The 14,950-nt window shown below is 46.0% G+C and overlaps 1 protein-coding gene across 2 annotated transcripts in view; it reads left to right on the forward strand.

The window, feature by feature from the left end:
* The first annotated feature begins 2,604 nt into the window (after positions 1 to 2,604).
* ANKRD10 (ankyrin repeat domain 10) overlaps positions 2,605 to 14,950 on the forward strand; it is a 34,038-nt gene continuing 21,692 nt past the window's right edge. The window contains exons 1-3 of one of the 2 annotated variants that reach the window (XM_029209869.1): positions 2,605 to 3,012; positions 6,496 to 6,648; positions 10,356 to 10,447. In XM_029209869.1, coding sequence (XP_029065702.1) covers positions 2,803 to 3,012; positions 6,496 to 6,648; positions 10,356 to 10,447 — 455 coding nt within the window. In that variant the 5' untranslated portion in view covers positions 2,605 to 2,802. The remainder of the gene's footprint in view (positions 3,013 to 6,495; positions 6,649 to 10,355; positions 10,448 to 14,950) is intronic. The other variant, XM_029209868.1, reaches the window with a different exon arrangement.

Genomic DNA, 14,950 nt, shown 5'->3' on the forward strand with positions numbered 1-14,950 from the left:
AACTCTGAATGCCACATGGGCAAGCGGGAACTCACAGCCAAGGAGCAGGGTGGGTGTCGGTGGATGGAGAGTTACTAAGAGGAGCCATCAGGGTCAATTAACATCCAGGGTTCTGGCTAAACCGACCTAAGAGGACTCTGGCTGAAGGCAAGCCAGGGTGAGCGGTCATCTGGGGGGGGGTGTGTGGGAGGGCGAAGAACCCAATTAGATTTGGAGGGTTAGCAGAGATGGGGGCCAGGGGATTCTAGCCAAACCAACTTGGCAGGATTCTTGCTAGAATTGGACAATGCTGAGATGAAGACTCAAGTCCAAAAGTTGAGCCCTCATTGAAACTCAGGGGATCCTGAGTAGAGTTCGGTCAAGGAGAGAATCTTTGTCATTTATTTATGGTTGCTTTATCAAATAAGAAACAAAGGATGTGAGTCATGAAGGCACTCTTTTTCCCTAGAGCTCTTTAAAAACAACAGTCCTAAAGAAAATCTGTAATTAGTAATAATTATAAGAGTTGGGCAAAACCTGGGACCAAGCAATTGGACTGTTGACTGTAGCAGTACTCCCTAGACTGCCCTTTATCATTCTCATACCCACAGTTACCATGCAGCATATTTTAGAGGTCCATCATCATATTAATCTATTTCTAGATAGCTCCTTCAATATGTATATGGTCCGAGTAGCCCTGAGAAACTGGAAAGTCATCTTAGCTGAGGAAGGATGAACCCTAAGCACCCTATCACTGTAACCTGCTTTGTTTTCTGAGACCTTAGGGCTCTTTATGCAAAATAAATCTCAAGGTTAAAAAAAGTCTAACTGTGGGTTGGAAACTGGTCTGGATATTATTCTAAGCTCTGCCACAGGCAGGCAGCTTGTCCCTGAGCAAGTTCCTTGGCCTATCTCTGCCTCGGCTTCATCATTCGCAGAAGGTAGGGTAAGGAATATTACTCCCCTCTCATTATTATGGATGACAAGGTGTGCTTATGTCCTTCTGCAAAATGGGCTGCCTCTTTCCTAGGAAGGGTGGAAGTCATCGCCCAGGTATGTATCTTTTTTTTTAATTTTTTAAATTTTATTTATTATTTTATTATTTGAAAAAAATTTTTTTTGGCTGCTTTGGGTCTTCGTTGCTGTGCGCGGGCTTTCTCTATAGTTTTGGCGAGCAGGGGCTACGCTTCGTTGCAGTGTGTGGGCTTCTCATTGCGGTGCCTTCTCCTTGCCAAGCGTGGGCTCTAGGTGCCCGGGCTTCAGTAGTTGCAGCACGTGGGCTCAGTAGTTGCGGCGCACGGGCTCTAGGGTGCACAGGCTTCAGTAATTGTGGTGCAGGGGCTTAGTTGCTCTGCGGCATGTGGGATCTTCCCCGACCAGGGCTCGGGCCCGTGTCCCCCGCATTGGCAGGCGGATTCTTAACCACTGCGCCACCAGGGAAGTCCCAGGTATACCTCTTAAAGAGATAATTAGATTAAAAGCATCATGGTGTTTACAAAGAAAAATAATTGAATTCTGGAGTGGACCAAGCTCGAAATGGGTTTATAGCATACTTCTACCTTTTTGGTCCAAACAAAAAAGTATTGCTCGAATTACTGAAATTTCCTTTCTTGCCTCATCTAACTGATGGGAGACAGATTCTAAGTCTTGTTCACACTTCCCATCCATGAGTACTTGCTCATTAAGGTGAGATACCCGCTACGTTTTCTCCTTTGCTGTGTCTGGAGCATTTCCCAGTGTTTCATCCACTATTGTACTCAACCCACGTTTGTTGTGTGATGAGTAGATGACCGTGTTGCATATTTATACCATAAATTAACAATTTCCGTTTGCTAGGCGTTAGGTTTCTAATTTCTTGTTTTATTAACTAATGCTGCAATGTGCTACCGTATGCATCAATATCTTCCCAGACATCTGGTTACCTACTTAAAGCTGAATTACAGTGATTTAGAATTTTGCAGAAGAAAAAAGGAAAGCAGTATATACAAGGAAAACGAATATATACAAGTGAAACAGACCATAAGGTTACAAAAGTACTGTAAGGAAATAGCCATAAACGTTAATAGTGGTTATCCCTTGACAGTGAAATTACTGATAATCAGAAAAGAATACCTTAAAAAAAAAATCTGTGATCCTCAATCATTGAAAGAGAATTTAGTATTTCCTTGCATTATGCCATGTTTCTCAGTGCTTTTGCCATGGGTTCTCGAAAACGTGCAGCCCACCTCGCCCGACAAGCAGGACAGAAAGCGCGGGAACTGCCCTCAGGTCCCCGCAGACGCCCCGCCTGATTAATTGAGCGAATTAGAGCTGCGCAGCCAAAACCTCAGAGGGCCGGGCCCAAACCCCAAACCTGCGCCTCCCGGAGCTTTTTATCAAGGGGGGTCCGGACACTGTCGGGCCTGGGGTCTGGACAGGAGGCGCGGCGCAGAGCCCACGCCGCCTGCAGGGCACCGGGAACGGCCTGGCACAGTCCCCTGCCCTACACCCCGCCTTACCCCCCCCCCCGCTCCTGGCCCGGCCCCCCGCCCCTCCCCGCCGCTCCAGGAGTAGGCCCCGCCCCACGGCCCCCGGTCTCCGCCCCCGACGGCCCAGGCCCCGCCTCCTGTCCCGGCGTGTCCCGGCGTCTCCCGGCGCCAGCCCCACTCCTGGCGCCGCAGGCTCCGCCCCGCCCCGCCCCTGTGCGCGCTCCGCTCGGCAGCCGGCGGGACGCGGCGGCGGTGCTGCCCTCGCTCCTTTGTGCTCGGACGGCGGCGGCGGCCTCTCGGGTCCTGACTGGCGCGTCTTCTCTGCTCGCCAGCCCGCGCTCTCCGGTGACGGACCATGTCGGCGGCGGGAGCGGGCGCGGGCGTGGAGGCGGGCTTCTCCAGCGAGGAGCTGCTGTCGCTCCGCTTCCCGCTGCACCGCGCCTGCCGCGACGGGGACCTGGCCGCGCTCTGCTCGCTGCTGCAGCACACGCCACGCGCCCACCTGGCCGCCGAGGACTCCTTCTACGGCTGGACGCCCGTGCACTGGGCCGCGCACTTCGGCAAGGTGGGCGCGGGCGCTTTAAGGCGCCATCTTCCGCGGTTTTGCCCCGGGGTGTCGGAGAAGGCGGGGGCCGAGGCGTGGGGGGCGCGGGGCGTGTCGGGAACGCGGGACGCCAGCTGGGTCGGCCGCCAAGGCGCCCCGAGGGGCCGGGGCGCATGTGCGGCGGCGCGGACGGTCTGGGCCCAGAGGGACGCGCGGGGAGTGCCGGGAGCGCGGGCGGAAGAGGGCCCGGCGGCGGCGGCGCCCGGAGGGGCCCGGAGCGCATGTGCGGCGGCGTAAGCTTCGAACGCCGGCGGCTTCCCGGAGGCGCCGCCCGGGCGGGTGAGGGCTCCTCGCCGCCGGCGGTGCTGAGGGCCGGGCCTTCCGCGGCGGCCGGCTCGGGTCGAGGTGCGGAGACGCGGTCCGCGGGGCGGCGCGCGAGAGTCCGGAGCCTCTCTGAGGAAAACCCCTGTGAGGAAGGCCGCGGGGCCTCCTGACGCCCCTCCGACGGGGACGCCCGGGCGGGAGACCGCCGCGGCCCGAAGGTCGCGTTAGAGGGTTTCCGTGGTCAGCCCGTCGGCGCCCCCCGACGGCTGGGTCGGGGCAAGGTGACGCTCGGACCGAGTTGCTGGGGGCTTCCGTGTGGAATGTCGTCCGTGCGCTGGGGACTCGGCTCGCCCGGCTTAGGCAAACCTGTGGTGTTTGAAGTGTCACGAGATTGGAAGGGCAGCGTGCTGCTCTGAATTGTGGAGAGCTGCGGCAGCGTTTTCCTCGTCCGTGCGGTAAAGGGGGTTATTCGCTGGGAGCGGTGGCCGCAGAGGGAGGTGCACGGTGCTGTTGTCCAGGGTGGCTTTCGTGACGAAGACGTGGAGACCCCCGTTCGGGGCCTTCGGAAGACGTTTTCGCCCTGACAGGATGGGGTTGGGTTGAAGTCAGGAAACGCTTTTGCGGAGACACAGGCAGGATGATGGTGAAACGTGTTCCCGTCTTGGGGTGAAAAGGTTGTGTTGTGGTTAGTTACCTTTCTGCACCTGACGCGGCCGCTTCGCTTTGCTCGAGGTGCGGCGACGCAGGGGCTGAGCGCGCTCGCAAAGTGAAGCCAGGTTTACGTTAGCGAACGGAGTGAGAGGGAGTCGTGACGGCAGCGGTGAGAGGCCGGCCGCCTGCGCCCTCGGCCGGGGCTGGGCGACAGCCCGCGGCGCCCGCAGCGCTGCTCCCCTCGGGCACCCGGCGCCGAGAGCGAGCGCCCTCCTTGCCGCCCTTCGCCCTCTGCCCTTGAACGCAGGCTTCCCCAGGCCGAGGGGTGGTCTCCCCGCCGAGGGCGCCTTGTGCACTTTTACAGTAAGCTGCAGGTAACGCTCAAAGCGTTGCTTCCCGGCATCGCTTGTGCCTTTGTGTCTTGGGGACAGGCGCCCTCGTAAGAGGCAGAGGCACGGCTTTCTGGGAGACGGCTCCCCTCGGGATTCCGATCCTCCCAACCCTGGTTGAGAAGGACGCCCAGTAGGACCATCCGGTACGTCCTGTGAAATGCGTCGGCCTCGTGACAAGTGGTTACTTAGACTGTCTCCCAGTCCGAGGCTGCTTCGGGCATCTCCGGGGATTAACAGTAGCCGAGAGCGCTTAGAGCGGTCGATTCACGCCTGTGTATTTTACGGTAAGAATTCGCGGAGTCTCTGCTTCCGTAGAAGGCGAGCGGTAGGTGAACCCCGGAGACCAGAAGCTGCAACCAGAGGCATTTACTTCAGGGTGTTCAGTTGTCGTTAATCACAGTGAGCGGAGAGTCTTGGATACAGAAGGGGCCGCAGGAAGTGTCGTTCGGTCTGTGCGAAAAGGCTGTTCGGGCCGCACTCCTGAGCGAAGGCTCCGGGTCCTGTGCCCCTGCACCCTGCCCACAGCTTCCCTCCGTTTGTGGGCCTGGACGCGTTCGCTGTGCTCAGCCTGGGCGACAGCCAGCCGAGCGAGCGTTCCGCGCGCTGTGAACCCCTCCCAGCCCTCAGGCCGCGTTCCTAGCGACGTGCCAGCTCTGCACGAGGGTCCTCACCTCCTTATGAGGCTTGCTCGCTCCCGGAGGACTGAACGTTATTCAGGAACCCTGATCACGCCTTGCCTTTACAAGCTGTCGCACTGAACGGTATCTGTACAGAATTCCAAACCGGGTTTTCCACATCCAACCCACAGGTAACAAATTTTAAGTCCAGGGAGCTCTCGGTTGATGTTAAGACTAACCGCTTCTGGCGTACCAAGCGATTTTCACCCTGGTTTCATTTTTGTTGGGCTTGAGACCTGCTCATCTTATCACTAGGATTGGCCGTCATTTTTCGCTCAGTACATTGATAAAGGCGATAGATAAAAATATACCAAAGTGGTACCTCTTTATCAGCCATTACCCTCAGATTCAGACTCTGGAGGACAGGTCATGTTCTAAAAATCAGTGTACCACCAACTGTGACCGTTCATCTCACAAAAACGTTGATGGCAGTGATCTGTCCTTTACAGGGAAAGGCTTAACTTGCTGAAAGAGGATAAGAGACACGGGGTGAGACCCGAGTGTAGCTGTTCTTCGCTTGAGGCCTGTTCTCAGGAGGAGAACTGTTGGCAGTGAGAGCTTTTTCGCCAGCTGCATCGTGCTTTGGGAGGGAAACGGGACCCTGAGGACATGCTGGGCGGAGCAGTGTAAACCTTTGAGGACGGCAGGCCTTCTCCCGCCGTACACGGGAGGCACTTGCTAAATATTTGTTGAGTGTGCTGGTTCTTCTTCCAGAAGCTAGTATGGTACCGATGCCTGGCTGCAAAGTCCTGTCCTGACTCCTGTGCCTTTTTGTTTTAGTCACCTGCCAGGGGCAGAGCTCACCTGTGCTCTAGGCCTTTCTATCTTTGATTGGGGGGGGGGCGGTCTGTACAAACAGTATGAAAAGCCGAAGCGCTGCCCTCTCCCTGGCTCCACACATCTTTTCCCTAAGGAGCTGATCTGGAGCTGGGCCTCAATCGAGTATTCAGCCAGTGCGGCCAGTGCAGGCTGCAGAAAATTGTCTTTGACCGTGAAGGGTTTACCGACCAATCACTTTAACAGTTTTCTTCTTTAGAATAGAGCGTGCAAGTGGCAAAGCTCAGTTCTGACAAAAGTCTGTGAATATGCAATCTAGTCTTTTCTGACTTTGGCTTTTTTAAACACTGAGGTATAGTGGATTTACAGTATTATATTGATTTGGGCTTTTTCAGTTGTAGGAAAAACAAAATATTTAAATTTGTATAGTGTCAGTTGTTTCGACTTTCTATTCCTGTGTACCAACTTTGTTTTACAAGGACGAGGGAAAATGTTCTTTTAAATAAGCCTTTTAAAATTTGTATGATACTGGGAAGGAATGACTTAACTTTGTTTTCTTAAACAGAAAAAAAGTTTAACGAAAAATGCCACTCACCTCCATTACAGAATTGAGATTATCTGTGTAACGTCTAACAGTATACTGACGTGTATGCCTGTTTCATCCCCTCCTGCTGTTCTCCAAGCTGGAGTGCTTAATACACTTAGTGAGAGCTGGAGCCACGCTGGATGTCTCCACCACCCGTTACGCACAGACCCCAGCCCACATCGCCGCTTTTGGGGGACATCCTCAGTGCCTCGTCTGGTTGATCCAAGCAGGAGCCAGCATTAACAAACCGGTAAGGGAGTGCCCATGATTGACGTGGTTGGTTTTTGTTTTCTTCTTCCAGTTCTAATTACATGGTGTGGAGTTTTAAATTCAGGCGTTAATTAGAGTTTGACATCTTTACCTGTGGGCTAACTGGAACTTACGTTCGTGAAGTTATTTGTGGATAATTGGCCCGTCACATAGCAATGCCTTGTGTTCAGAGTGCTTTCGCCTGTATGTGACTTATTGTGCCCCACAGTGAGTTGCCCAAGGTCACAGCTGGTGAGTGAAGGAGCCTGGCCTTGAGCCTCGGTTTCCTGGCTCCTCTGCTCACAGCTGCCTTAGCTCCGTTTCCACAGATAATTGTGAGAACACATCTGTTCCAGCACGAGAATGGCAATTAAGTCATCTGCAGTCATCTGTGTGGTTGTGGTTCAGGTAGCATGAGCAGGTTGAGCAGCACGAGTTGTCTTCAGGTACGGGCTGGGGATGATGGTCAGACGCAGAGAAGTAGCCAGGTGTCCTGTAGGAAGTGACTCCTGGACACCAGATTGAGGAAGGGTGTTTTAGCAGTGGTTTAAAACAAGGGTCAGTGAGAAAGGGGGGGGGGGGGGGGGATAAGGGGGCAGTTTGTTCTCTTTAAGAGACTGGGTGGGAAGGGCGCGCGAGGAGAACCCTGGATTTTAGGCCTGTTTCTGTCACTAAGCTGCAAGCTGGATGTGGGACAGCTCTTTGGGTCACCTGCCACCCTCCACTCTTCATTCTTTCACGCATGCTCCTCTACTGCTTTGTTGCTTTGGTCCGTGAATTCAGGAGTTACAAGTGGGCAACTCTGTACCATTGTGGTGCTAGGCGTCGCCTGTCCCCACTAGGCTCCTTCCTGCTCGTGGATTCTCCCCCCACCCCCTTTTCTCCTGGTAGAAGGGGCACGCCCTGCTTCCTCATCTCTCTGGCCTTGGACAAGTGGTTTACTGGTTGTAACTCAATCTCCCTGTCAATAAAATACGGATAGCCCATGAGTGGCAGTAATTAATATTTAGTATTCATGTGGAGTTTTAAGTATAAATTTTCTATATGATGATTTTCATTAAATTGTTACATAACATTTAGAGAGATCTAAAGAAATTGTGTAATGCTGCTTTTCAAATCTTTTTAAACCCAGAAGCCCCCTTTTCATGTAATGATTTATAGCGGCTCAGTATTTTCCACAGGTAAAAGGTTTGACACTCTCCTCCTTCCCCCAGCTGCTCTAGACAGCACCACGTGCAAATCCTTCCTCAACTCTGCTCCCAGGGCAAGAGTCCCCAGATCCCACTCTCCTTACAGCTCTCCTCTTGTGTTTAAACAGCCCACCTGGCTCAGCATCCCCACGTCCTCTCATGTACGAGGGTATCGCTTGGGTTTCTTAAGTGTCTTGGCACTGCTCCCGGAAGGGCCTTGGTTAGCTGTGGTCTCGTCCGAGTCTCGGCTGTCGGTTTGGACTGCTGCGACAGGCACTCACTGACCCTGAGGCCCCAGTAGGCTTTCTGTTGGCTCATCTCAAGGTAGACAGTTTTTCTCATTTCCCACATAAACTTATGCAACTAGATGCAGGTTTTTCTTATTCTTTGCGTGCCTATAATTTTTTGAACCTTAGCATACCTTTTTTTCTTTTGGCATGTTAGTTTCTTACCATTCTAAGTTCCTTTTCCTCAAGTTTAATAGAGACTTTCTGTGCCATATCTAAGGTTGGCATGAGGGGTTACTGAAGCTCAGATGTGCTGTCTGGAGGCTCGGTGTTCGAAGTTTACCCAGAGAGGAAGTGAAGTTAGATTTTAAGTGGTGGCTGCCCGTGGCTGTCGCTTCTTGTAAGTCATCTCTTTAGTGACCCTTCTAGAATGGGGCTGGCATTTGGTATTGCCTTTAGTTCCTTGTAACTAGATTAGAAGTAAGATTGTTTTAATTAAAATTCAAGGTGACTTGTCCGTTTTCAGATTTCTGGCACCTCTCCCACTGTCCTTTATGACTCAGAGTTTGCCAGCAATAGTTCTAGAATCATATTACAGACTATTTGGTATTTTTGAAATATGACTGGTCTGAACTTGAGCTGTGAGTAACCTTAAAATGGCTCTTTGCTCTCATTCTCTTGGTTGCAGTTTTCTTTAAATAGTGTTTATTCTGCCCTTCCCAGCTTAAGTAGGCTCCTCGTATAACACACAACAGGAGCAGGGTAGCTTCGCTTTTTTCTCTGGCATCTACTGCTATCCCACCCTGTTCTCGAAATAGTATAGAAAACATTTTTCTTCTGGTACCAAAGATAGCTTTTAAAATCCTTTTTGGTTTTCTTGAGTTTTTGTGGTGTTTGTCAAAATCTCACCTAAATCTTAGTTCTACCTTTCCTGGCAAAACGTGTACGTAATTTTTATTTGTCCTTATTATGTACCTCCTCTCTCCCTTCCCTCCTCTTTTCAGACAATAGGGTAGGTTTTCCTTTTGTTTTTTAAGTCTGATTTCACTAGATAGTTCCCTGTATAGCCTCATGATTTTGTTTCTTTCTTCAAAATTGGGACTATTCTGTTTGGAACTTTACATCACTTTTGAGCTTATACATAACTTTTCCCTCCAGTAAGTGGTTGAGTCTCTCATATTTTTCTGTGAAATGCTCTACCACTCCTTTCTGGTTTAGTCCTCACCTCAGTTTTCCCCCCGTGAGTTAATATTTCCAAGTGCCATGCACTGTGCACCATTGCCCCACTCCTGCTTTATGTCTTTATCCCTTAATTATGTGTAGTTTTCTCCTGCCAAGTTCGCATTCAGTGATGATGGGATGTGAGTGATTCAGGAACTGTTGCTGCTTAGTCAGTTGGCATTTCTGAGGCAGAAAGTCCTGAATCAGTTTTTCTAATGGAAACAACTTCCTTCTGTTAATCGCTGTATCTTTCTTTACCTTTGTCTCTTTATCTGAGAGCCTATGAATGAAATTGTGTTTCACATTTTTTTTTGGTCCATTCATACAGTGTAAAGTAATTCTTTTTTTTTTTTTTTTCTGATTCCTGTATGAGTCTTCAGAGTCATTTCCCCGAGTCTGCTCATTTCCTATGCCTCCTTCAACATTGTTTCCTGAAGGGTCAGTCAGGTTCTGATGCATCCTTTCCAAAAGTCCTTGAACAAAGTCCCCCATCACAGAACAGCCTGAGTTGTATACAGAGCTGCCTGTGTTTGACCCTATGTTCTCCCTTCCCATTTTTTTCTTGACCCTTCAACCTTAGGGGTCTTGTCTAAAGTATAGCCCTAATTCAGGCTCGAGATAAAAAATCCAGGGGGAGGCACTGGTGTGTCTCGACTCAGGCTTTCCTATGGTGGACATAGGTGAACGTGGGTGGACTAGACCAGACGTTAGCTATTAGGCCTTGATTACTATTTTTTGGTCTGAAGATAATAATTTTGGGTGTTATATGCATCTGTGCTGTGATCCATCATAAAAATTATTTCTAAATTGCCACCTAGAGTGTACGTGCTGTCATGGTTGGAGAGGCCCCATGATTTTTTTGTTCTTGACCTAAGAATTCAGGAGAACGTGCTCCTTCCTTGGTCTGCTTTTATTTTCTCTTCACGTCTACATTTCTTTGTGTTCTGCTTCAGATTTGGCTCACCTTAATTCTATTTCAGAGGAATGAGATGGTACGTGGCCTTTGTTAATTAACTTTAGAATGTGGAAGTCTTGTATGGATCTTAATGCTTTCCTTTTTGTTGTTTCAGGACTGTGAGGGCGAGACTCCTATTCACAAGGCGGCTCGCTCTGGGAGCCTGGACTGCATTAGTGCCCTGGTGGCTAACGGGGCTCATGCCGAGTAAGCATCTTCATTTATTCTTGCCAACCAAAGATGTGGTCAAGGGTGTCGTGTTTAGAGACAGGATGTAGAGCAAGCAAAAGTTCTGAGCTTTGTTTTCAATATTGGTAATAGAGTTTTGCTTTTTAGATCAGTTGGCGTTAGTGAGCAAGTTGTTGTGTGAGTTGAGTTGACCACTAGCAGAAGGGGCTGAATCCCAGCAGCCTCAGCGTTCTTGCCGTGAGAGAGAGAGAGCATATTAGGGTAGAAGGAACAGTTAACTCATTAAATTTGGAGCCTGGCATTGTTGACTTTACCATTGACTAATTGTGTCACTGTGGGCAAGTCTTCAAACTTTGCCAAGTTTTAATTTCAGAATGAGTGCCTCGAATTGGATTAGAATATCTTCTCAGGCCTCTCTGGCTCAAAAAAATTCTTGCAGACAGTTAGCTTTTCTTAATTTTGCTAAAAAGATGGTTTCCTCATCTTTTAGCAGATATGAGAACATCTTATGTTTTAAAACCTGTTATGATTGTTCAGTGATTTTATAATTCCTTGTAAAATGGAACTGTACACATTAAAGACTTAAAAACTCACTCTGAGTTTTTGATACTGATGGCATTATTTTAGAATATCCTTGTTTTAGCCCAGTTTACATCAACTGGCTAATTTCTAGCTTGAGAGAACAGTATTAACATTTAAGTGTATTAATTTTAAAATGTGATCTTGTATGCAAATCATTAGCTAGCCATGGCATTATACGTTTATTTCAGTATTTAATTCATTTGTATTAACTTTCTCTTAAAGATTCATTGTAAAAATTTTTCTTCTGCAGTTCACAGCATTAACAAAATGGATGCGGTTTTCACCCTTAAATATTGAGTGTAAGCTATAGAGCTGTAATAACCAAAATAACTATGATAATATCAGCTTTTTTGTTTTACCTTGAGTGTCTTGAATATTTTATAAAAATTAATTACAAACCACTTTATTCTAATTGGAAATATGAAAATTTAGACTTTGGGAGAAATAAAACCCACAAAACTGACTTAGTTTAACCCTTTGGTTTCCACTTCATTGTTTTGACTCTGTATTATAATAAATATTGAAAACAGATCCTGGACAGCAGAACCATATAGGTTAATGAAAGGCCTGTCTGATACCAAGGGCTATCAGTAGGCTCTTAGTATCTTAGCTTCTGTTTCATTAAGTATTATTGTTAAGATTAGACATTAGTTTGGGCTTGGATCATTTACTTATGTAGCCATTTAGTGTTATAAATATGACCTGTGTTAACTGTTACATTGCAGGGAACCTTGTGACTTCATATGTAGTTATAATTTAAGGTAACGTAAAAACAATTGATAATATGAATATATATTACACAGTTTAGAAAACATCGAGATGATTCTCATTGCATTGCTTTAAAGCAACGTTGTAGATGCAGTTTTCTTAGCTGTTTTTTAGATTTAAAGCTTAAATCTTTAATTTTAACAACAGAAGCTTTGATTATAAAATACAGAGTCGTAAAATAATTGATTAAATTCCTTAATTGTCATTTATTGAAATAATGAATAATTAGAAGTTGATCTTTTCAGTGACTTATCTTTCTAAACAGTACTCTAATTGGTCCTGAGCATTTTATTACTAAGATGTTAGTTTTATTCACTTTAATGGATAGTTTAATCCTTTGAACCAATAAATATCTTTCTTGCGCTATGTCCTTTTTTTAATAGGTGTCTTTTTAAAATGAGATCATTTTATTTACAATTCTGTCCTTGTTACAGGACCCTCGAGTGTCTCTTTCCCACCAAGTGTGACTGAGCATGGCCTCGAGTGCCAGTTTGTTTTTCCTTCTCAGTATAAGAGCCACTCCCTCAAGACCCTGCATATGGTGATTTCCCTTGACTGAACTTTCAGATATTTTTTAGAAGAAATATTTAGCCTGAGCCACCTAGCCAAAAGCAATTTTTAAAATTATATGTCTTTGGCCTGGAGATAGAGCACAAGTAATCATTATTTATTGCTATTGTATATGTGGTTATTTAGTTTTAACATCTAGATAAAATGTCAGTTTCGCCAGTAAGCTAAATTGTACATTGCTTTTTAATATCTATTCTGCACATTTTTATAGTTTAACACTTTTAGTCTACCAACAAATAATAGTTTGATTCCCCCAAATTATGGTACTTAGATCTCTTTTATTTGTTTCCTGTTATGTTGCTCATATGGTAAAGTGTAGTCCTAGCAAATAAAAACGCCTTTTTCTTTTAAGGTCATCAAGGGGCCCAGAATTAATTTACTTACTTGAAGTTAACTTATTTTGTTCCCAGTTCAAAGTGAGCCAGATTATTAATTTTAATATTACATGCTATAGTGTTTAGGAGTTGGTGGAAATTTTTCCTTTTTCCGTGACCAGATTAAAAGCTGTCTTGTATCAGTATTTTATCACACTTGGTGGTAATTAATAATTTTGTTGTTAATTCCTACTTTGCTTTTTATATATTTGCTACGTAAAGTGGCCAAAATCTGAAGTTGCTGCTTTTTTGGTCATGGGGTAGATAATGGTGAGGGCAAGCGTACCAGGCATCTGTGGCTAGAATGGTTTGTTACATAACCTACTTGTCAATGTAGGCTGCATCTGTAAGATAACGCATGTCAGCTGCTGTGCATCGTAGCACATTTTCTAGCACCACACGTGAGTATGTTGATGGAGTTTCTTTTTCTTCTCTTGTTTTACATCTTGAGTTTTGGTGCCAAGTTTTCTTTTTCATGTGAGGTTTTGTTTCTCCTTATATGATTGTCATTGTTACTTGCCACTGTTTACATCTAAAAATAAAAACACACAGGATTAAGTGTCAGTTCTGTGACCAGACTGAATGCTTGTATACTTTAAATGATCTAAACCTCTACAGACGCTTCTCACTCTCATTTTTTTCTCAAGTAGGGAGTTTTTATTAAGTAAGTTAAACTGTCATCATCCTTAACTCTGCTTATATGGCAGTTCAGTTCTTCATTGCAGCCAGGATTTGAATGCCACTTGCTACACACAGAGGGTTTTTGATTGGAGGAAGGACATATAATAACATGGAAAAGTTGTTGCCTTATTTTTCTTTTGGATGATCAAATAAGTAACAATATAAAATTAAGTTTTAATGTGATTTCAGAGAAGGACTCTTGAAAATTTGCTGTCTGCTGATAATTAAGACCACCTTTTATGTGACCAATGAGGAGAAGCAAGAGAGCCTATTTGTGTTCCCACAGGCCAGCTGGGCACTGTTCTGTTCAGGTGACTGGGGGCTCTAGTCAGGCCAGTGGAAGATGAATGTAACCTGCATGGTGATTCAATCAGACGTTTCCTCCCTGACTCCAAAAGATTGGGATCGATCCTGAATGTTTATGTGTTGCATTTATTTTTACAAAAGAAAAATTTATATATATATATCAATAAATTTTTTTAAAAAGACCTTTTACAAACAACTTTGTAAAGTACACATTTCTAGCCTTGAATTATCTTGCCTTTTAGTATTTTGGCACTGACTGATTTTGGTTATTTTTGTCTTTATTTTCTTGAGAGATGTAGTAGAGAATGTTTCCATATCAACCAGATATAAAAGTAGATTTTTTTTTAATGCCTCAGAGTAGAAATAAAGGGATTTAGTGGGATTTAGAGATTCAGAATTGCTTGCATCTAAGGCCAATTTGCTAGTCCATTTTAATACCACATTATACCAGGTGCCAGTGTTTAATTATGTTGTGGCAAAGTCCCATAGCTTTTTTGTAGGAGAGCATTTCTGTAGAAGCCATTGATTCTGTGGTAACCAGATCTTCCAGTGGGTTACATATCTTTTAACTTAATTATTTTCATCCCAAGAGGAGCTTAACTATGAGCATCAGATAGCTGGAGAAGCATCTGTAACCTTATATATAAGCAAGTCCAGTGATTCACTCTGAAAAAATCTTTCTTGCCTAATTTAGAAAATAGACACAGTTGGCTTTAGTAACAGAAGTCTTAAAATGTGGTCATAATAGACTTTTGAATGTTGCAGGAAAAAGTATTTTGCTGAACTTTTAAAAATTCTTAATTGAAATGGAGTTGGTTTAGTTTGGTCCATGTTTATGACCCACCTTTATTTGCTTACCCGTAGAGCTCTGTCTAGAAGCAAAATTTTCATTAGGGCAAATCATGTGATGAGCATATGTAATATGAGCGTCGGAAGTTGTTTTGCAGCTTTTGCCCTCGGCAAACTTCATTAGACATTTATTCATGTTTGAAGTTTGTGGTTTCTTTTCATTTGTTCACCTATTTGCCCTTCAGAATAATAGTCCAACCATGAAATTTATTAGCAGTGTAACTCTGAATTAGTGGTTTCTGATCTTGGATCCTGTGCATTCCAGTCTTGACCTAGTGTTCCCTCCCTGACCTACTTGTCACTACAGCAGTCTTGTCTGATCTTGCAATTTCCTGGCTCATTTTTCCTTTTATTAAACTGTTGCAGGCAAGGTGGAGGAATTACTTCCCGA

The sequence above is a fragment of the Monodon monoceros genome, unplaced genomic scaffold, assembly GCF_005190385.1.
Source record: "Monodon monoceros isolate NGI ecotype Baffin Bay Population unplaced genomic scaffold, NGI_Narwhal_1 Super_Scaffold_8, whole genome shotgun sequence".
Classification (NCBI taxonomy): Eukaryota; Metazoa; Chordata; class Mammalia; order Artiodactyla; family Monodontidae; genus Monodon; species Monodon monoceros.